Source organism: Trachurus japonicus, chromosome 7 (genome assembly GCF_045865225.1).
Source record: "Trachurus japonicus isolate A0001 chromosome 7, Traja_1.0".
Classification (NCBI taxonomy): domain Eukaryota; kingdom Metazoa; phylum Chordata; class Actinopteri; order Carangiformes; family Carangidae; genus Trachurus; species Trachurus japonicus.
In genome coordinates, this window is record NC_140913.1 from 11,855,472 (window position 1) to 11,878,920 (window position 23,449).

General features: G+C 43.7%; 1 protein-coding gene across 2 annotated transcripts in view; it reads right to left on the reverse strand.

Annotated features, from left to right (window-relative positions):
• The window catches only part of prex1 (phosphatidylinositol-3,4,5-trisphosphate-dependent Rac exchange factor 1), an 85,682-nt gene that overhangs the window by 7,400 nt on the left and 54,833 nt on the right, over nucleotides 1-23,449 (reverse strand). For both annotated transcript variants that reach the window (XM_085781210.1, XM_085781209.1), the window contains exons 16-33: nucleotides 22,588-22,733; nucleotides 19,934-20,026; nucleotides 18,019-18,167; nucleotides 17,838-17,923; nucleotides 15,952-16,091; nucleotides 14,144-14,288; nucleotides 12,896-13,071; nucleotides 12,319-12,480; nucleotides 11,472-11,682; nucleotides 9,266-9,551; nucleotides 8,469-8,684; nucleotides 5,336-5,424; nucleotides 4,636-4,718; nucleotides 3,892-3,982; nucleotides 3,622-3,750; nucleotides 3,482-3,523; nucleotides 2,385-2,602; nucleotides 2,088-2,190 (exon numbers count right to left, since the gene is read on the reverse strand). In XM_085781210.1, coding sequence (XP_085637336.1) covers nucleotides 2,088-2,190; nucleotides 2,385-2,602; nucleotides 3,482-3,523; nucleotides 3,622-3,750; nucleotides 3,892-3,982; nucleotides 4,636-4,718; nucleotides 5,336-5,424; nucleotides 8,469-8,684; nucleotides 9,266-9,551; nucleotides 11,472-11,682; nucleotides 12,319-12,480; nucleotides 12,896-13,071; nucleotides 14,144-14,288; nucleotides 15,952-16,091; nucleotides 17,838-17,923; nucleotides 18,019-18,167; nucleotides 19,934-20,026; nucleotides 22,588-22,733 — 2,565 coding nt within the window. The remainder of the gene's footprint in view (nucleotides 1-2,087; nucleotides 2,191-2,384; nucleotides 2,603-3,481; nucleotides 3,524-3,621; nucleotides 3,751-3,891; nucleotides 3,983-4,635; nucleotides 4,719-5,335; nucleotides 5,425-8,468; nucleotides 8,685-9,265; nucleotides 9,552-11,471; nucleotides 11,683-12,318; nucleotides 12,481-12,895; nucleotides 13,072-14,143; nucleotides 14,289-15,951; nucleotides 16,092-17,837; nucleotides 17,924-18,018; nucleotides 18,168-19,933; nucleotides 20,027-22,587; nucleotides 22,734-23,449) is intronic.

Consider the following 23,449-nt stretch of genomic DNA (forward strand, 5'->3'; position numbering starts at 1 on the left):
CAAACCACTTCATATACAAATTCCGCATTAATAATATTAATAGTATTATCACTAGATGTGCATTAAAGTCTGTGATAAATAAACAATCTCACACTCTAACACTCCAGGCCCCAAGATGTAGTGAGCATCATTGTTTATTATGTTTTTCCCAACCACAACTCCAGAAAACCACAGTCACTGTACTTTTATCAGAAACCCAAGAGCTGAGTGTGGAGAGCTCCCTGCCTCCACACGGCCACAGGGACTACTGACTGCACACGCAGAGACGGAAAAAGTGACAAAAGTCTAGTTGAAATATAAAAGAAGTAGTTACCTGCATATTAGTCATGTTAGGAAAATCAGCAACACAGATTTTTAGCGCAGCATCAGCTCACAAACATCATTTGTGTGTGTGTTTGTCTAACCAGCGGTTGAGGATAACCTGACTGATGTTGGTCCTTGATTTCATCATGTGTAGCTGTTGCTTCTGAGTCTTTTAGATATTTATATTGTTGTCTGATACGTCTTTTTATCTTTCCTTAATAAATTCTTATATGTAGAGCAACTGCAGTTTAGAAGAATGTCAGTTTGCTGCACCTCTTGCACGCGGAGCCGCAAGCTTTTGTGCTTCTACGAACAACACATGACTGGTAATAATTTATAAGTCCGACTCTGATTTGTGTTGATTCCTCCTAACATTTTCCGACTGCGAGACATGAGCAGTTCTCCGAAAATGGAAAAGACGACCTTTACCGAGCGACCTCTAGGGTCAGCGCTCTTTCCTAGAGAACCCATCAAGCCTTAATCCTACGGAATTGGCTGTGATGCTTCAGGGCTGAACCCAGAGGCCACAGACTCTGCGGTGCTTACATGACTCTACCTAACCTATAGCTCACTGCTCGCTGAAGATGCCATTAGTAAATCAATACTGTCCAGCGAAAGCTGCCGCCACAAACCAGCCCGCCGGCACTGCAGCAATCTGAGCTGAATGTGCAACTTCAGGAGAGCAGTTTGGTTAAACGGTAGATTGCACAGTGTTAATCTCTGCATGACTGTACTATGTAATGTATAGGACAGTGAGAGTCATTAGTTTATGTTTGTGCACAATATATACACATGTAGACCAAACACTTTCTGCTGCCGAGTGTAAACCTGAAAAACTAAATCCCTGCCTCACTCACGGCTTTGCCCTCTAAGATGAGAAGTGCACGTCGCGCGTTTCCTTTGAGCGGCAATCTCTGTCGGCCATATTGAGGCAGCTGAAAGGACCTGATTCAGAATGCAGCCGTTGTTTGTATCTGCTGGCTTTAAAGGGCTTCTGGCCGCCTGCAGCACTCTCAGCAAACACATATACCGAGGTTATTAAGAGACACAAAGGTCTTAAACTTTATACGTAGCGGCCGTAAAAAGAAAAAGCATCCTCACACCGCCCTGTTGAAATGCTTACTCTCACATAAATGGTCCAACCGTGAGTGTTTTGGGAGGAGAAGCGAACGCAAACCACAAAATCAATTTGTCATTTTTCATGCTCCAAAAGAATATTTCCTTACTGCAGCACAGCTTGCACGCTGATGCAAGAATATTACAGAGGTATTAACTGTAATGTGTGAAGCCGACCTGTGGCCCTCTCCCTATCATCCTCTCCCTTCTTTGCTGTGACTGTCAAAATAAAGGCAAAACATTTAAAAAGTAAATTAAAAACCTCTAACGTATGTGTGTATCTTTGCTTTCTTTCTGCCACATATGCGCTAGTATCTCATGTGTCTCACAGCAGCACTCAAGTTTAAATGAAGCCCTTCACAGGCCGTCAGGAGGGAGCGTGTTATCTGTGATACTTGGACAAAGAGAGCACTTTAACAGACTACATGCTCTGCCCTTGTTAAAGATGATTTATGGAGCCATTATACTGTTGTTTTAGCTTCCTATTCAGATTCTCTGCTGAAAAGAAAATTAAATCTGCAATGGCAAAATGACAATTTCACCCTCAATAGCTTCTATACATGCACATAATAGAACTCTTTTCAGAGTTGGTCAAACCATACAGCTGCTCATTAGCAGCAGTCTGGTTTGAATGGGCCAAGTCAGTCTTTGTTGATGGAGTCTCTTACTTGCAACGAGACACTCGTCCTCCAGTTGCCTGAAGAACACAGTGACTTTGTCCAAGTCCGACAGGGCGGCCTTGGTGTCCTCCAGCATGGTCCGCTCCTCCTTCTGTCAGGGAGAGGAAAGAAGAGGAAGCTCAGAGGTTGCACCAGGAGAGTTCTGCTGCTTGTGACGAGAACCAGGGACACACCACACATGGATGCAACGGGACGGATGCAGACGATGATGGCGTTTGTAGGTAAGATTCTGAATTCATGATGAAACTGCATCGTAAATTAAGAGAACGCCAAGCCCGTCCTCACCAGGTGCGGCGCCAGCGAGGACTGGAAGTGCAGCAGAACACCGATGACCGATATCTGCTCCAGCCACTTGCGGCTGGTCTCCTTGCCGTCCTCCTGGTACTCGCCGGCGTTGTTGAAGCGCGAGCGGAACGCCGCCAGCAGCTGCTCGGCCAGCGTGCACAGGGCGCCCGTCGCTGCCTGGCAGAAGATCACATCCCGTCGCAGCTGTAGAGATGTGTCTGGAGTTGGGGAGAGAAAATAATTTTTAAAAATGGAGGGGGCAAAAAGATGAAGAAGTCAGTGGGTAGCAGAGGGTAAGACACCCCGACCTCCCCTCTCTAACCTTCCTCATTACACATTTCTTGGACTTGCTCCAATACATACACTTTATTACATTAGCCTGGATCCCCAGAGAGGATATCTCCCATTAACTAACACCATATGCCACTGTGCACAGTTCAAAGTGACTGGAGCATCATATGCTTCCACACCAAACCTCCCTCTGTACAAACAAGTGGCCTCAAACTGGACACGATCCTGCTCCGGGAATGAAAACACAGCCGATGTCTCCGACTCCTCAGAGTCATTTAATCACAGTGGAAAACTAAGTCAATTTAAACATGTGCTTTACCTTTGCTAATGAGCAGATGTGATGAAATTAAAACACACTTGATGTGGGACTATTACAGTCATAGTTTGCTATTAATGTAAACGTGTTACAATATGAAAGTTTAAAAAAAAGAGATAATAAAAGTAAAACCTCATTAAATGGCGAATAAAATTCCACAGAGCCTGGATTCCTGACACTTTAAATAAATCATTTTTAAAATGTAATCATCTTTGAAGATGTTTTTAGGACGTGCAGATGGAGAACTGGCTGTAATTTCATATGATGGATGATCTCATTTACAGAGAGAGAGAAAACTGTTGGATTCATTTTTAAATGCTCCAGTTATGAGACCTTTCCAGCTGCTGCAGACTGAGTTCTGCAGAGCACTGACATCTCTCCTGGTCATTTTCTGGAAAATGAGAGCCGTGTTGTATCTAGTTTGATTATCTGCCACCATCTGGTTCAGAGTGTGAACTGCTTTGTGTCGAACACTGACACATTACTGTACCTGTGCACTTGAGCAGAGCCAGGAGAAGCTGGTTCTTTCCATCTGTGGAGGTAGAAGGAAAAACAAGGCGGAGTGAGTGATTGTAACTGTATATGACCACATGGCAAGAGTGTGTTAGACTGTGTGTGCGCTCTGCTAACCATCCACAAATCTCTGCAGGCTCTCCACCAGGGTTTTGATAGAGTTAGGAAGGTTCCACGGGTCCTCCTGGATGTTCTTGTGGATAATGTAGCGACACCGAACTGTCCAGTCCTCCGTCTGGCGAAACTCTGTCCGCATAAAAACCAGGAAATGCATGAGTGTGTGTTGTGTAACGGCTCTGTTAACAGAGAGGTGTCAACACACCTTTTCACCCTTCATGCAGCACACAACACACACACACACACACATACACAAAGAAGCACATGTACCTGGTTGGCTGTGGTCTGAGTAAAAGTGCTTGGTCTCCTCACAGGCCTTGGTCATGACAGGTCCTTTGAGTAGACTGTTGATGGAGTCGACCTTTGTGTAGAAATAAAAGCACACACACACAGAAAGATCGTCAGTTAATTAATCAATATTTCATCTGCTCATATTCTGCACAAATTTATTTCCCGTCTTCTACGAGCTCCCTCATTTCTCTATGTGCCATTCAAACACATACACACACACTCCCACACATTGTGTAGTAACTTCTGGCACGGGGCTGTCAGCATTAAAAACAACTAGGCTTGTGTTTGTGAGCCCCAGAGCTGCTGTTTCCATGTGGAAAAAAAAAAACAGCAGCCAAAGAGAGGGAGGCACCCCACGTGGAGTCAAACAACATCAAATGCTGGTAAGAGGAGAAGAGAGGAGGTATGGATGTCTTTAACCGAATCAACATATCAGTGAAAGTCTGTGTGTGTGTACATGTGTGTGTAAGGTGGGGGAAAAGAAAAGAAAGAAAGAAAGGAAGCGAGGCGAAAGATGAGAGGATCCTGAGCAGAGGACAGAGGGAGCAGCATGAGGTAACTCAGCCCAGATGTAGACTGATTACTATCACATCATCGGCCCCATATGGTTTGACATAGAGAGAAAGACGGAGGGGGGGGGGGCAAGTTCAACTTCAGTAACATTTCTTCTTCCACATTTCGTCTTCTGTGAATAAAGATTTGACTTGGTCAACCCTGACCCACCTGGTTGAAGAGGTGCTCCAGGCAGCCGTGCAGCTTGTCCTGTTTGTCCGAAGGAATCCTCATGTCACACGGCAGCTCGTCGCCTAACAACCACAAAACACCAAAGCAAAACCGTTATTGAAAAAAGAAAAGTGTCGACTGCACATATTAAATACATTAACGTAAATCCTGATGCATCAAATTAGAGAGGGTTTACTCCAACAGAGACTGGTTGTGGGCTGTTAATGACGTCACACTAATAAAGGCGACGTGATAAACAGCAGCGGTCACATACTTGGCTCTCTGCGCAAACAATGTGGCTGTGGGGATTATGAAATGTTGTGTCTATAATATCTGACCACAGTGACCTCAGAAGAAGGATCTACAGTGACATATGATCAACATTATCATAATGTAAATCATCTGTTCTCATGCAAACATCCTTTATTCCCCCGTCTTTGTTTGACACTCAGGAAACACACAGTGTGCTGGCGTCGGCCCGAGCTGATGCTGTTTATGTTAAATTCACTTTGTCTGTTTGGACAGTCACACGTTTTTACTCTCATGCGCTGGAACCAAAAAGATCATTGTTTCGCTTGTAATCCAACACGCCGAGCCAAGACAACATGTAACCCGACTAAACACAGACACCGCAGAGGAGAGGTTTTCTGGAACCGACATCAGATCCTCACAGCTGCGCACAACAAACAACTGGATTTACCTGATCCCATCTCGTCGCTGCCCAGGTAGGAGCTGTTGCTGCGCACGCTGGTGTAGGACAGGACCGAGTCTCTGTTGCTGTTGCATTCGCTGGAATAAAGCACAAAAACACACAAACAAACACGGTCAGAGCTCTTCGCCCGGGCCGAGGGTTCACTCGTTCATTCCGCTCTTCCACCACAGAGGGGATTTGGAAGCAGCGTCTTGTAATTACGCTGCCAAATAATCCCTCTGATTGTAAATGCCTTTTCTGATTTACAGTATGTGAGAGTGAAGGTAATTAAATGTTTCTGCCTCTGGTTTCCACAGAGAGGCATTCACTTAACTGGGGCTGTATTAGACTCCAAAACATTTGACTGATGTTAAACACATACTTTAGATTTCAAATGGAGAAAAGCAGCTCACCTATAAACACATGATGGTTTCAGACTGGGTGGACTTCTTGCTCTTTAAGAAATGCCTCGGTTTAGTATTTATAGTCGTAGGTCTACGTGAATTGACATGATTACCGGGAGCACGTGGAAGATTTATGTGGCTCAAATTATACGTGGCTTCAGGAGAGCAAGCTCACAACTCCCCCCCCCCGAGTGATTCACAGGCTGAATTACAAAGACAAATGGCCTACGAGCGACTACGAGCTACAAAACGACAACACCGGCTTTGTCCTCCTTTACTGTGATACGTCTTGGCTGGATGACACAGTGAGGGAGTGTGTGTGTGTGTGTGTGTGTGTGTGGGGGGGGTGGGGGTGGGTATCAACCTGCTGGGGTTGTTTCTGCGGTCCCTGATGTGTGTGGATGTGTGTTTGTGCTGGAGGGAGGGAGAGAAACTGGCTGCACCGGAGCTGCTACAATTACAGGGAGAGAGTTGGTGGAGTCGTCTTTTAGTAGTTTGGCTCAAATTTTACTCACACACACACACACACACACACACACACACACACACACACACACACACACAGTCTGGTAAATCCAGACATGCTGTTGTCTTTGTCCACTTCTCCTCACTCCACCTCCTCTCATCACACCTCAATCCTCCCTGTGCTTTTATTTGTTGCCTGAAATAAACGCAGCTCCCTCAGTCCCCACGGACCCTCTGCTATTCCCCTTCTGCTCTCGGCTTCTGCATGGGGAGTTGTATTTTCCACCTGAGTTCAGAGACATACACACTCTCTCTTTCACACACACATGCACGAGTTGATTTCCAAATTTAGCCCCCCCCACACACACACACACACCTCCTGCCAAAAGTGTGAGCAGCACCACAGGGCGATGCAGCCACAGCTTGAGAATCAGGTGGAAACACATTCATAAACACACCGAGGACACACTGGGATCCCGGTGAGCAACTCATTAACGACTTCCTCTGAGCTTCGCTTCTTTAATTGTAGCCGTGTCCCATTTGCATATACGGAGTCTTCACAGTGGGAAAAGCCTGACACATTGCCCCACAATACAATGCAATACAATACAGTGTGCTCTTTTGCCTGTTCTTTCTTCTGTCTTCCTCTGTATGTTTTTGTCTATTTTGGCCTGTATTTCACTGATCATTTACCATAATCTGAGTTTGTAAAGTGATCTTGTTGTTCGTGTTATTGTAATTGATTGTGTTAAGTGTATTGAGACCATGTTGCACCATGGTGATTTTACACTTTAAATAAACTAAACTAAAAAACTAACTAATGCACAGTGAAAATGATACGTAACACACATTTTAAATTGATTTCTGAGCGCACTTTTTATTAAAGAAGTAAACTGTCTTGGACACACACTAAATGATTTTAGCTGTGATTTGTCTTTTTAGTCAGCCATAGCTGGATCTGGAACTGGACACACTCTAGATAAGACGAGATGCCAGAGAAAAGATCTTAAGAAAGCTGGACACACACACACACACACACACACACACACACACACACACACACACACACACACACACACACACACACACACACACACACACACACACACACACACACACACCACACACACACACACACACACACACACACACACACACACACACACACACACACACACACACACACACACACGCATGTGAGCCAACAGAGTTACTGATTAATGACAGACACTTTGTACTCGAGTTTGGAACGGACGCTGCCTGATGATTATTTCTTCACACACTGGCTCTGTTCTTTCTGTGTGTGTCTGTCTTTGACCCGTCATGTCTGTGTTGCGTTGGGAGCCACTTTCTCCCGTCCTTGTTCTCACATTATGTTCCTCTCAGGCCGTGACCTCCGAGTGCTGAGCTCTGTTGTGGTCTGTCACCACCTCTGGCTTTTTTTATGTCTGATTATCTCAGCAGGACCCACCACCCACCTCTGAGACACAGTAGCACTTTTCATCACATCCAGAATTTCACAAGTGGGATGATTCATCCACGTTCACTATGCAGCTTTGTACTGTTACCTTGAACACAGAGGGGTTTTTTTTCCACTGGGCTTTAAAATCCAGAGTAAACACCTCATTGTGCATGTGTGTGTGTGTGTGTGTGTGTGTGTGTGTGTGCACCAGCCTTCATTTTCCTTTACATTTTATTGTGATGAGGTAGTTGCGTTTCACATGCCGTGGCTGGGGCCTTAATGACAGAGTGGGTGAGGAGGCCGCGCCCCAAACATTTTGGCTGTATTATACACCAGCCCACCGCACCAACAACCAATAACTACATCTTAGTGGGTGGTGGAGGGTGGGGCTCAGTGGAGCACAGCCCAGTGAACCATGCACACACACACACACACACACACACACACACACACAGAAACATCTGAATGAACTCGCAACAAGCAAATGACATAACCAGAGCTGACCGAAACATTTTGAAGTAATTTTTAGCTCCTCCATCTCGGTTAAAACAGTCGACATCTGGAATGAGTTTTAGCCTCCGAAGGGGGGAAATGAGCAGCATTATAGGTTTGTGGAGTAACGAGGGAGTTTGAAGGTTGTGCCTGTTTTATAGAGTCCACGGTTTAAAACCTAGGTGTCAGACAAAGGTGTTCCATGTCTCCGTTCTGGTGTTTGATAAAGACGCTGCGACACCAGGTGAATACAGATTCGTCCACCTGCGTACTGTACAACAGATAATTGGGATTTATTATTACACCGTTAACCAGTTACCTGTACGAGTCCCTGTAGCTCATTGTGTCGTGGCCCGAGTCCTCCTGGTCCTCCTCGTTCACCTTGAAGCAGACTCTCTTGATGCCGCCCTGCTCCACCTTGTCCTGGTCGCAGCCGTCCTCGCAGGGGGCCAGAGACGGCTGAGTGGGCTCGTAGACCGGGGGCTCCCCGCCTTCCCCCTGGAGCTGCGTGGGCTCCGTGATAGACGACAGGAGGCTGAAGAAAATGTGAGATCAATTCCAAAAATGAGATATTTGCGTAGTATATTCTGTGTTGTACATTTCAGATGCATATGTATCTTTATGGATTCAAAGCATATTGGAAGAGTTAAGAAACAACTATTATTTCCATTATAATAATCTGCTGCTTAGAACCCTTCACTATCAAACATGTACACTGTCACACCCCTTCCTCAGCACAGATGCACAATATGTGTGTCTTTCTCTTGATGCTGTCCTGGCCTCACTCCCTGTTCCTGTACTGGGGCCGGGCCCGTAAATATTTTGGGCCTGAAGAATGTTCCTTTTGTAAATCCTCGGCTTTAAACGAAGCAAAGGGCAGACAGACAAAGGGAGGCTGACGAACAGCCTCAGGAGGCTGCTGAGGGGGAATAACAGCTCCCAGCTTTCAAACAGAGATCTCTAAATGTCACCGAAAATACTCAACTAACATACAAACACCACCGGAATCACAATATTTGGCAACCGGTGGTGGATATGAGTAAACACTTGATGATTTGATGGATGACACTAAGGGATGAGACTGGCTGATGTGGAAGAGGCCAAAACAAAACTTACACGTCGATTTGAGCGACATACTGCTTCATTTCCCTCACAGCAACGTCCAGGCGGCTGTACAAGTGAATGTAGGCGTCCTGCGTCTCTGTGTCTTCCTGTTTGAGCAGGAAGCTGAGCCCGCCCTCTCCGTGGATGCTCCGCCGACTGTCGTTCAAACTCTCGCCTCCGTCCACGGCCTCGTCCTCGCCGCCGTCTGCCTCATCCCCCTCCAGGCCGGTACAGTTCCAGGAGGGAGCTCCCATGCTGGTCACACAGTGCTGGGTGTGGGACATGGGGTTGAGTTGTGCTGTGGAGAGGAGAGGAGAGGAGAGGAGAGGAGAGGAGAGGAGAGGAGAGGAGTGGAGAGGAGAGGAGAGGAGAGGAGAGGAGTAGAGAGGAGAGGGGGATAAACAACAATGTTAACAGTGGCTGGATGAAAAAAGATTTCACTTATCTCCCCCAGATGTTCAAAGCCTGTGAAGTTACTCTCTTGTCTGTTTTCCATTTGGACTCCATGAAAAACAACTTCTTATGCAACTGACACACAGCGAGGGCAGGATGCAAACCTGTTTACTTGGGTTGGAAGCCAAACTAAGCTGCAATAACCTGACATCTCCCAACACTGCAGACAGATTCCTCCAATTCTTCCTATTAGTAAAAGAGCAAACACTAGAATTAACTCGAGAAGCTCTTATTTTGTTTCATGTAGCCCATTCCAGGCATTCCTTTAAAACACCGTGGTTATTGCACTGCAGGAGGAAATATTTTCATCACCTCAGGTAATAAAGCTCAGTGTTGCTATGCATTCTCTTTCTGACTGCACAACTAAAGGCTGGAGAAAACATCATCATCTCCACAACCAGAGCTGAGAAGCACCAGAGCCGAATGTCTCGGTCTCACCAGTACGAGTCGACTGCCTGGCAGATGTCTGAGTGGCAGCTGGCGCTGAGAGGAAAGACGAGGACGAGGCATCCTGGAATAATGTGAGCAATGTTAAGTGTCTGCTGTCTGTCTAGACAGCTGTGCTGCATTCTCATCTGTGCAGAGCTGAGAGAGGAGGGACATCGGCAGCTCAGCCTCGGACTCTGTTCACATCAAGCTGCATCAGAAGTTACAGGCAGGCCGCTCCTGTCTATCCTCAAACCTCTGGATCCACTGAAACGTTCTGCTCTGTTTTAGGATGGCGATATGTACGGTGCCCATCACTGCCCCTTATACAAGAAGCTTGTTTGGTCCTTAGACCTGTTTATTTTTTAAGTTTTATAGAGAAATGACCATTTTATATTAAGTATCTCAGTCACATAATTGGCTACCACCCAATGTACTGTACCTACAGTAATAATAAGTCAAATGTTCAATTTGAGAAGAGTTCATTTAAATTTGATAGCCCAGACACATGGAACAAGCGGAAAAAAACATGTTTAGTAGTATTATAATTTAGTATTTTTTGTTTGTTATTGATGCTGTAATGAGAATTATCTTTGGACTATTTGTTTATGAATTGTTTTCATCATGTTTTTAATGCACATTCAGGTCTCCCTTGAAAATGAGATTCCTATCTCAATGGCATTTGATGTTAAAACTCATAACCTCAATTTGTTTGTCTGTACATATTTGTTTTGATTTTCATCTTTATAATCCATTTATTCCACATATTCTCTATTGCTAGTTAAAGGAACAATTGTAACTGACCTAATTTCCATCTGGTGCTCAAATAAAATATTCTGACTTTGTACTTTGCGCTTTAAGCAGTTTTAAAACATTTTTCTCGCTCTCAATTTCTCGCTCTCTCTTGTTTCTTTCCCCCTTTGACCCCCGGAGCAGCAGCAGCAGCAGAGTGAACGTCACACATTCCTGCACCGCCTCCAGGCACCATCTTTGCTGACATTATTCATTCACTTTTCATGTCAATAACATGCGTGTGGCCTGGAGCTAATGGAGACTTAATGGCAAAGCACTCATCTGGGGAGGGGGGGGAGGATGTAGGTGGGGGGGGGGGGTTGTACCTCTCTCAGTGTTGCATGATTTAAATGGTCATGGAGGGTAATTAGTCACAACGATCACTGAGCTGGTGTTAAGTGGGTTAAGCTGTATTATCATGAAGGGGATGGACCTCAGAGAAGCTTAGTGGATATGTGGCAGAGATCGTACTAATGTTCAAATCTTCTCGGATAGAAATGCATGTGTGTGTGTGTGTGTGTGTGTGTGTGTGTGTGTGTGCCTCTACCTTGGTCAGGGTCCAGGCCAAACAGGGAGTTTTTGCGGCTGAAGCGGATGCTGAAGGTCCTGCCGGCAGAGGTCGTGCTCTTGGGGTAGGAGACCTGCATCAGGTTGACGTGGCAGTTGGTGGGGACGAAGTCCATGCAACCCAGTTGGTGAGGGCGAACGCCGGCCTGTCTGAAGGAGGGCCACACCTTGTTCCTCAACTCCAGGGCAAACTGGGAGGAAAAAAAAAAGAAGAAAGAAGTGATGACTGACTGACAGCTCTTATATCTGTAGCGCTTGTTTTTAACAAGATCATATCTTAAAATTAAACATGGAGATACAACATGTAATGACAGAAAAATGAGGGTTAATAATGTAACGTAACTGTAGCTAGAGGGAGAGAGAGAGAGAGTGCGCACACTTGTCTTGAGTAATGGAAACTTAAGCCCATGGACCAGAGTGTGTTTTTAATTTAATATTAGATTTATGCAGAATTTGCAGCATTTTACCATGCGGTCATATTTCATGAGTGGGTTATCATATGACTTAAAACCTAAATGTGAATATAGTGAAAAATGACTTTAATAACATGAAAGAGGCGTTCGATCCACTGAAAAGCTTTTCATAGTTTGTTCTAAAAGCTCAGCAGAGCATGTGAGGAGCTTAATGGGTCTGGAAAACAAGATCCAGTTAGAAATATACTGACAAGAAGAGAAATTATGTTGTTTTTTTTGAATGATGATTTAAAATATCGGACTTATTTCCGCTACTAGCTAATAAAGATACTTTGTTTCTAATGAGTAGTATACATGTTTCTAGATACAGTTTGTGCTCCATGTTTGAGAGGAAGCTGAAGGGTGTTTTAGTACCTGCTGGTAGCTGCTGATCCGGCGTCGGATGCTCTCCAGCTTGGTGTCGCAGATTTGTCTGAACTCGTACTGAGGCATGGTAACCACTCGGTCGCTCTGGGAGATGAGCTGGCTGCAGTTACGAACAAAGACACTGTCATCACCAGAAAATGCCTCCAGGATCTGTAGAGACAAGAAACATGGGTAAGGATGGATCACTGCTGCAGTCAATCGCAGCACAAAAAAAAAAACATTCCAACAGCAACAGTATGAGGCAACTGTGTATTTCATGTAGCTAAACATTCAGCTTCCCAGTATTAACAACTGGAACCAGCAGCGATGCCAAAACCCCCTCTGCTGCTTTTAGGTCCTGTCATAATAACACAACTTTAAATAATATCAGTGACGCACAATCTGGTGAACAGTCAGGTCGGGATCTTCCATGACTCATGATTCATGATTACACAACAAGAACGACCTGAAGCTCCTGACCTCTGAGGTGCAGCCTCTCCTCAGTTGTGCTTGTTCATTAAGACTCAGACGTATCCCAGCTGCAGTTACAGTTGCTACTTGAACCAAACTTCACCTCCATATTCACCTTAGCAGTGAGGCTGAAGCAGCCTTTGGGCTCCACTATCTTCTCCAGCACGTGGCTCTTGACCCCGGCGGTGCTGACGTACTCGTAGACGACGCCGTGCTCCAGGTGGACGTTATCCACTGTCAGACTGACCAGAGGCAGCTCGTCGGAGAGGGAGAGCCTGCTCAGCCGGTGGTCTGTGGGTCAGAGGTTTCTCTTTAGTCAAGTTTCAGCATTTCACCTGTGCTGTTGATCTGTTTTGTCTGCATACGCTGATCTGATCATCACTTCCGGCAGTGGAGACAGGGGTGTGTGATCTCACCTCATCCATCTGATCATTTATGAGGCAGGATTTAGACTGATGACCGTTGTTTTGATCCGATTTTTTTCCTCTATTCACCACAATTGCTGATCAGTTCAGTTCAGTTCAGTTGTTTCAAAATGAAGTGTCAATTCATATGCACAACATTCATCTCATCGTCATTCAAGATGTATTTGACAACGGCATAAATCTCTTTAGTTGTGACATGTGTAGTCATGTAAAGGTGCACAGTGTACAGTACTGCACATACTCCATGTGAGCTGATCCGGCCAGCACTGTGAGAAAAGTGAATGTGACAAGATGACGTCCTCTAACTGTAGCGTGAGCCAACAGATTTTTTTTCAGTAAATTACCTCCTGCCGTAGCCAGGTTTTTTTTTTTTTGTTGTTGTTCACTGACAGTGACCTAGGGTTCATCTGAAAATAGCAGTCGAGGTGGAACATCGTGTTTTAATGTCAGGATTTTAGCCGTGACAGATGTTTGTTTCTTGTTTCTCTAACCATCAAGTCTGCAATCAATCCGGACTAACACACAAAGCAGCTGCAGTTTAAACACAGGACAGTCCCGGCTAAATATTTGCAGTTATTATCAGCCTTACGTTTTGATTCAGCATTAAAACATTTGAGCAGTGAAAACCTGAATCACCACCATATAATAAGATTTATCTTAACTTTAAAAAAAATGATATTTTCTAAATTGTTCTTATAATTATCATCTTCAGTGGAAAAAATGAGTGTCCATTGTCCTTTTTTTTTTTTTTTACAGTCACACTACTTTTTGTTGCTTTGCAAAGTCACTAATAAAGAACAACAAGAAAGAATGTCTTAATCACAATTTTAACGTCCTGCTTCATTCACTGAGAGCTTTACCTGAAGAGAACAAGATGTACTACAGTTCATCTGCACTGCACATGTTGAGAGGATGTAACCTGTAACCTGGGGTCTCACCTGCTCCATTAGTGCCGTTCCCCTCCTGACGGTCGGAGCCATTCTCCACTGGATAAGGACTAAATGGACTCTCCTCCTTCTCACCTGCACCTCTTTCCCTTTGAAACTCTTCCACATCTTCAAATGCTCGGTACACCCACTGACACTGTAGGGGACAGATTAGAGCTCAGTCGTTATATCCAGTACGCTTTCAATATGTAATAAATCATTATTGGAAATTAAATGAGGAAGTGAGCAGAGGAGGAAGTGAGCACGAGTGAGCAGATGCACATTTAGCAATGTGGATGTAGATGCACTTTATACGCATCATGTGGAGGAAATAATTTGAAGTGGTTATGCCCTGTGGACAGAGACACTGACTGCACCACCCTGAACTCAGCAGTGCAGTCAGCCACATCAACGACATCCTGGTAATTCATCCTGCTGTTAAATGAACCAACAAACATTTACTGGAATAAGTCCAAAAATAAGGCTGCTAAGCTTGAGCCTGTTCACTGGCTCTGAGCAAAAGGGGGATTTATCAGAAAAGCAGCCCAGGCTAAACAAAACAAAACAAATCACTGGGCTATATACAGTAAGGAGGACGTCCTACTCTGTCTGCAGCCTTGTGAAATACTGCCTGGAGACATGAACTGCTGCTGTAAGAATGTCAAAACAAACGTGACAGGAGTTTGGTATTTTCTGACATAAGCCATGTTGCGTGGAGCGTAAACACTTGAATCCAGTCCGGAGTCAATTTGGAAATGCAAAACTAAATTTGTACTTTAATACAGAATAAGGCAAATGTTCGAAGAAACAGGACTTCTGTGGAAAAGGTTGAGTTCATTTGTTGCTTTGGGCTCCTCTTTCCCTCTGGGCAGATTGTATTCTGAGCAGAAAAAATGTCCAACTCTTTACTACATGTAGCCCGCAGCGACAGCGACAGCCAGTGATTTACAGTGGAGTTTACTGGGCCACCCAATGTTCAAGCCTAGAGCGGTGTTGAAAAGAAGAAGCTCTTGTTGTCGCTGCAGTTTTAATATGTTTTTCTTTTGCCTTTTCAAAGTTGCTGTTGCTGCAGCTAACTCAGTCTCCAGCTAATGCTAATTATGTTTTATGTAGCGTCTCGGAGCAGGAATGTCTGGGTCACCGGGGCTCTATGGGCTGTCAGCCTGTTGACTGTGACTTCAGTGAACTGTCCCACTTTGTTGAAAGGTTTGAATTAAATTAACTTCCACAGCTGCTACTGATGCTAATTATTCTAGCTCCTGCCACAATGTAGTTAGTATCATATAAAAAAAATCAAATCAGGGAGAAGCCATTACAACACACACACAGAAATATTATATGACATTTATGTTGCTATTTTTGCCACCTATGAGGGGATGTATTGTCACATGTACATGAAGGTATTAGTATGATGTGCAAAATCTCCTTTTAATGAGTAAAATTGTTAATACTCAGTATAACTTATCTCATCTTATAACATATATCAAGTATCCATTGTGTAATTTCTATTTGTACAAATATCAAAAAAATCTTTGATTATTTTTTTAAAATGGAATGGAATGTATTTATGATATATATTTGTATACTGTATGTGTTTTTCTATTTGCTACAATTTCTACTTGGGTTCTTTATATAGTTTTTATTTTATGTTTTATTACATGAATTAGATTTATGTATAGGACTGAAAATCATCAATGGATAGCCTGGGAGACACAAGTCGTCTTTTAGAATTAGAATAAGTTAATGCCCTGTTAACATTATAACTCTGATGCTCTGATGATGACTGTGTGTTAGTGTGTGTTTTCCTGTGTCCTCCTCACCATCTGTGGAGGCTCCTGGTGTGTGTGCTGTGCGGTGAAGTGCTCCAGAACCTCTTGGTACTCGCCGTGGTTGACATTATTGCCGTTGACTTTCAGGACGACCTGTCCGGGCTGAAGCCCCGCCCCCGCGGCCTCCCAGCCTGCAAACGTGTCAAAACAGGATCAGAGGTCAGGGGTCACAGGGTGGTATAAATACAGTGACAAGTGTATACATTACACTGTGCTATTATGAAAACATGGAGTTCAAGTCAGAGAAATGGAGGAGTTAAAAAGTTTGTGAAATCAAAACAAATTCGTTTTTTTGGAACATGGAATTTAAAAAAACTCAATTCCCAAATCTGGACATAACCTCTCCCCCTTTGTTCCTCCAGGAAAATAGGAAATTACTTGGCTCAATGCTGTAACACGTTGTCCCAAGCTAATGGCTTTACAGCCTGGATGTCCAATCAACACCTCCATCATCTTCCTCTCCTCTATCTAAAAATACCAGCGCTGGCATCACTTCCACCCAGGGTGCCAGCAATTACCTAACTCTGGGGCTACTTGACCCATGCATAGATAGCACACAGGGGGACTGATTTCAGAGGAGAAAAAAACAACAACTGGAGACTCTGAATTCAGATGGAAAAAACTGCTCCTCGTACAGCAGCAGAGCCAGAAGTGATACAGGAGAAGGAGCGTAGAGAGGGAGCGGAAAGAGGAGAAATAAAGTCCCTCTGCCATAATAAAAAAAAGTAAAACCATGAGATCACATTCTTTGGCCAACCAGCAGCTCCTCTCCTCGTTGTTTTTATGTGTGTGTGTGTCCTCCCTTATTCCAGTCTGGTTTACACATTGGGAATTAACTCTCATCCAACTTGTCATAAATCTCTAAATTTTCTATTTAAAAGTCAGTTTGAGCAGCACAAACATCTGGTGTTAGGAGGCGAGAGGGAAGGATGAGGCAGAAGAAGAGCAAAATATGTATTTTTTATTTTCAGATGCCTAGTTGCGCTATGATCACAGAGCATTGTGTATGTCTGTGTGTTTTAAAAGTAGACTTTGATCTATTAGGGGTCTGAACCCTGACCGCCGGCTGCCTGGCTGACAGGTGGTCATAAAAAAACCTAATAGAGGCTCACTAAAAGCAGAATGTAACAGGTGGTCGGAGGCTCGTGTTACGTCATCTTTCCCTTGAATTTGCCTCAAATTATTTGTCTTCATGACACTGTAAACATTTCTCAAAGCTTTTAATGACACTGATGCTGCAATAACAAGGTCAAACTCTCACAAATCAATTCACAGATGATCCAGTGCAGGGTCTAAAACAAAATATATGCCTCTTATAACTGAATTTAAGACTAATTAATTTTATGAGACCTCCCTGGGAGCTCTGAACTGTTAAACCACTCAACAGATTACTTTTCCATTACATATACATTTTACCTTAAAAACTCCATAGTAGACTAAACAATAAAGCTGAATTTCATGATATATGTTTATATGAATGTTTATATAAACATGTTTAGACATAATTTAGTCTGGGTGATTACTTTTTTTCATAGTTTATTTGAATCTCTTTATCATTGGTGTATGTAAAGGGTATGTTACACATTTAAACTTGTCTACAGGGCTTCAGGAGCAGCGCTGCATATGTGAAATAAAAATGCCTGAGAAGAACAAGTTTGAAAATTAGGAAAAGGCTGCAGGTGTTCAGTCAGAAACCAGTGATTTTATCAGACCTCCTCCATCTCTGCTTGAGGTTAGGAGCTACAAACACATCCAAGCATCTATTATGCTTGTTGTTCCCACGGGCAGTAGTAGTCATGAAATCACTCTCTGTCTCCGACAAGGTTTTATTGTGGTGAGGGAACTGTCTGAAGGAGTCAGTGGGACCTGTCACTCACCTTTCCTGACAGCGTGGACATGAGGGGGGGCGGAGCCACAGAGTCTGAAGGACAGGCTGTCTGGGTTGTCAGGGATCTTCACAATCCTGGAAGAAGGACGATCAATGAGACAAATGGATGTTATTGTGTGTGTGTGTGTGTGTGTGTGTGTGGTTGTGTGTGTTGGTGTGTTTCCCCTCACTCCTTGGCCTTGGTGGCGACCAGCAGCCGCAGGGAGCGTCGAATGCAGAAGGCCTGGCTGATCATGGTCTCCACCTCGGAGAAGGGCCTGAGGAACAGTAGGTCCTCGTTGATGGTGTAGATCTTCCTGCCAACCTGCAGACCGGCCATCTGGATGGACAGACGGACAGGAAGGTTTATTTTTAGGTTGGACCCTCGTTCCGGCTCCGTCTGAAGCCCCGTTCACACAGAGAGACTCTCAGGTGTGGATGACATTCTGAACTGTGTCTCCGATAAAGTATAATTCAAGTTTTTATCTGATCTGTTGTGTTTTACTTTGAGTCAGAGTTGGAGACTCTGAGGAACCAAAACCAAAATGAAAGAGAGTAAATCAGTGTGCACAGCTCAACCTGTTCAGTCTTGTCATTTATTTTCCTGCATACGAAGAAGATGCCTTTCACAGAGGGAGTGTATATCAAGATTTGGCTACTGGATGTGATTAAACTGCACGGTATTTACACCTGAGTCTCCTGCCTGGATTTGCACATGGTTACAGTGCTTTCAGTTTGCACAGTATTTTATTTACATTTCTCCCTCTCCCTCTTCCTAATGCGAGCCACATGTTTGTGTTTGAAACCAGTGGTGGTTTGGCTTATCAGATCTTGCCTCTTTGCTTTAACTAAATGTAATCTGATCAGTCATGGCGCATGTAAGCATGTTGAAGAGACAAATATACTGTACATGCACGCAGATTACCAAACACGCTTAGATGTCAGCTTCTAAAAAATCCTTTCAAATGACAGGCACACAGCAGCGCGGCCCGCTGCCCGTCAGTAAAATGCAGTCATCTCGCACATCTTCGGTCACGTTGTGAGAATAATGCTGCCTCTGTATGTTCGCTGTGTGAGTCCAGTGTCCTGGGCACAGATCCGGTGGGGTGGCCTTGGCTGAGCCAGGCCCCAACTCTGGACAACGGCCCTGGGTGGATGTAGGAACGACTGGGAGGAGCCACAGCCATCTGAATGTGGAAGGATGTATGTATGTGTGTGTGTGTGTGTGTGTGTGTGTGTGTGTGTGTGTGTGTGTGTGTGTGTGTGTGTGTGTGTGTAGCTTTGGTGCCAGTCTGCACGTGACTCTCTAATAGTATCATATAGTGAAAGAGCCCTGTGTGTGTGTGTGTGAGCGAGTGTTTCTCGGCCCTTTTCAGAGCCCCATGGGAATCAGCTGAGCTTCATTCACTGTGCTGGCACACAGGCTGTGTCACAACTAGCAATCCTGTTATTGTGGTGAATCGGGGACATTGGGGGATGAATAACAGAGGGAGAGGAGGGAGAGAGAGAGAAATGGAGAAGAAGGTGCAGAAGGGAGGAAAAGAGCAAGGCTTTACTGTGGTGGAGGGAGGAGGAGAAAAGATTATCCAGAAAGAGAAAAAAATGCTATAAAGTAAAAAATAACAGAAAACGATGGCTAAACCTGAACCAGAGGAAATTATTTTCCATCTCTGAACCTGATTTCACAAACAACCAGAGCCTCGGCCTGAGGTTTCAGGTATGAAGATGGTGGACAAATTTGCCAGAGATGTGAATGAAAGGTGACACTGTCTCAGGGTGCAAAAACAAGAACAAACGCCATTTTTACTGCCTGTTCCTGAAAATTATACATTATAATAATACGATTTAGTTGAGTATATAAAACAACAGACTGAATAATCTCATGTGTTTTTAATGTTTTGTCATAGCCTTTTCTCCAGTGTGTTATGTGGAGGTGATGTGAGTAAGCGTGTCTAATGGCTTCACAGCCAATCAAAAGCAAGTCCTTCCAGACTGACAGCAGCCGTCCAAACAGTAGACAGCCATTACCTACCGGAACTGATGCCCCAGGGCAGGAAAGAGATACAGAAAGCATGTGTGTGTGTGTGTGTGTGTGTTGACCATTACCTCAGCGTGTGAGCCCCTGGTGACAGATTTCACCACAATGGCTTTGTTTTTCTCCTCTATCTCGAAGCCGTAGTCTTCCTCCTCTGGGTGAATCTAGCACAGAGAAAAAAACATCTAATTACTGATGGCGACTGACTGTCAGGCTTCAATATCTCTCAGTGCTTTCATATCATGAGTGAGCAAAGAGGCAAAAATTACAGTGACACGCACATTCTTATTTCCTGCTCTGCTGATTTTGTTCACACCCCAGAAATATCTTGTAATTAAATCTCATATCTAAATGATTACTGTATTTGCTGCAGTGTTTTTTATTTCCTCTGATAAATCACTGAAGTTTCATTTTACAAAAGGTGACACACAGGCTTCTCTCTCTGGGTGGTCTCACATCCCATACACAAAGTATCCATGCATTTTAAACCCTGCACATTTGCAATTTGTGATTTTCATCGCACATCAGGTGTCTCGCATCCGACAATGCGTCTCATGTTGTATTCCCGCCGGCGGGGCGAGGCTTAGAGTTAAACGCTGTCGTCACCAAGCACATTAGCCGGCTCCCATTAGGTAAAAGCTAAAGGGGCCATCTTCCTGCTGCACGGCCCTGATAAGATGGAGATCTCTGCTGTTACATCAGAGGAGATGGCTGCGGTAAATAAAGAGTTCCTGCACTTCACTTTGGTAATAGCCATGAGGGATGATTAGTTCTGCTAATCAAGGAGAGAAGCATTCTCCACTTCTCGTGCAAAGTCAGATAGCGTGGCTTCTCCCCATTTTGACCTGGAAAAGGAGGACGCTACTGATGCTTCTAGGTTGAAGATTAATGGAATTAACCAAAGACTTTCTGTTTAAGCCTCAGGAAAACACAGCCTGCCAGCCCCCAAACAGTCAACACTGACCTTATTTTATGTGCTAAATAAATATACGTTAATGAGGTTACGTTTAGTTACGAGTGTGTTACATGCTATGTGACCTGTTCAACAAAATATAGGGACATCCCATGATCATTCAAGTTGTGGGAGTCTTCATCAAGTGAGTAAACACTCTCCATCTGTTCTGTAGTGAATCTATCATCTTGAACACAATTTCTTCAAACATCAGAAAATAGCAAAAGATATTTTTCAAGTTGAGATAATATTGTTTACACAGGGAGTAGTTTAGACTATGACCTTCTTCTTTAGAAGAATGTGTGTTGGCCAGAAATAGATACAGGCAGCTGCTTCATCCCATTAACTATTTAATTTATTTGATTTAGCTAAGGTTGAATTGTAAAAGTTAGTGAGTGAGTTTTCTCTCTTTATCTCAGTAATTAAGGAAATAAAATCAAATACACTGCTGTGTGTATCACTTTATGGAGTTGGTGTTGATTGTTGATGTGAGTGTTGCAGATTATATTGGGTCTGTGCATATAACTACTGTTCTACATGTGTTGTGTTTCATAAAAAAAACATTCCCAAACTCTTAGGAACTTAAGGAATCTGTTAACAGATGTGTCGATCTTGGAGAGCTACCAATCACTTCACAGAAACTAATGTGATGCTCATTGTCTCACAAAAAATGCTCCAACATGACCACTGTAATGCTTTTAACTGGTGCAAATAGACACTTTCTTTTTTAAATCATAGGCAGTGCAGGGGTAGCAGTGCACATCCCTTTTGGTTTGTGTCCCTTCTCTCATCTTCACCCAGTACTTCCAGCAGCTGTTCTCTCATGTCACGGGTTAAGATCGTTAAATGTCAACGAAATCACAGAGGTTAAAGAGGAGGAAAGAATGTAAACACACACGTAGGAGAGAGAGCGTTTGTGAGGAGGACAAAACTGAGATATTGTTGCATTTTCATTTTCATTAGATTTTCTTTTTAGATAAGGGAACTGAGCAGCCTTTATAAAATAAAAATAATAAAATAAAAACTCCTGGGATCTAAGACAGGACAGGAAAGGTCACAAGTCCTGGGTGGCGAGCCATTTTAAATGTTTCATATAAAAAGAGAACATTCATTGAACAGGGAAAAAATCCAAACTGGACTCATTAGCAGGTATTTGGCTGTTTACTGTCTGTGTATAAACATGAAACGTTTCAGTGTTTCATCTTCAAATGAGGATGAATGTACAGAATATGTGACTACAACAATAATCCTCCTGTCAGCTCCCATAGTTCCCATATTACATTTTGAGAGGACGACACTCATTGAGATGCAAACAGATTTACTGCCCTTATTGTCATCAAAGCAGCCTCCACTCCTGTGAGAGGGAGGGAGGGAGGGAGGGAGGGAGGGGGCTGTTTCTGTGTGTATAGTGATGCTAATTGCATCTACCAGTGGAGATACCACAGAAGAACACACACACAAACGTCTAAACAAACTGGAGGATATATTAGATGACAGTTAAAGAGCCACACCATACAATATTACCCCTATATCTTTACACACACACACAGGCTATTTGTTATTCTACACGTGTCTATATTTATCTGGATGAAAGACATGTTCATCTGAACTTTGAAAGAGCAGCTTTTTTTCTCCTCTGAGTGCGTCTATCCATATATAGTGTCCGTCTATCCAGTGTTTGCTCAAAAGGAAACAATAGACTCTGTAACCACACTATATACATATATATATAAATATATATGCATGTGTGTATGTGTGTGTGCTGTGGCTCACCACAAGAGACTTGGCCAAGATGTTTTCGATGAGTTTGAAGTCGTTGCGTTGGAGCTGCTTGCTCTTGGTGCTGGTTCCCTCTGTCTCTTCGTCTGCATAGAAGCGGAAGAACTGGGACTCGTCTTTGAATTCACTCTTTTCCAAAACTGAAGAAGAAAACACACACACAGTTATTGCATAAAGTAATGAGGCAAATACCAGTCGGCCATATCTCAGTCTTTCCCGTTCAAAGCTGATTTGAATAAATATATTCAGCCTGGATTGCACCAATAAAGTTTAATTTACTCTCAGATTAGCTCTAATCACAGTTTAGTAAAATTCGTTTTTAAATTAACAACAGTTTCCTTTGTAAACCAGCAACTTGACAAAGGTTCATTATAAAACTCAATTGTGTTTAGTCTGTCTCAGTTTTCTTTGAGGAATTCGATGTTGCTTCATCACTAACACAGTAATTGTAAAAGCTAAACCTCTTCAACCAGGTTTAAGTCAACCCCAGATCACAGTGTACACTCGAGTTTAAATTTCAATTTCAATTTAGACCATGACTCAGTCTGAAGTTAAACCTTGTTGGTGTAATCCAGTGACATGATCATACATGTTCAAACTGATTTCTCCTTTAATATCTTGACATTTGTGAGGCGGTGTGATATGACGGCACATGCACTGTTCGCAGGTCATTTGCAGCTTCAAAGGACCTGTGGAGATGCACATGTCGCCCGGGCAGAATCAAAAGAAGCTGCCGCCTAATGTGGGGACATCTTCGCACACACCGCTAACGCTTAATTAGCTCATTAGCTAATGACGGAGCAGAAACATCTGGAGGCAGACCACATCTGGGGCGTAGCTAGCACAGGGCCAAGGC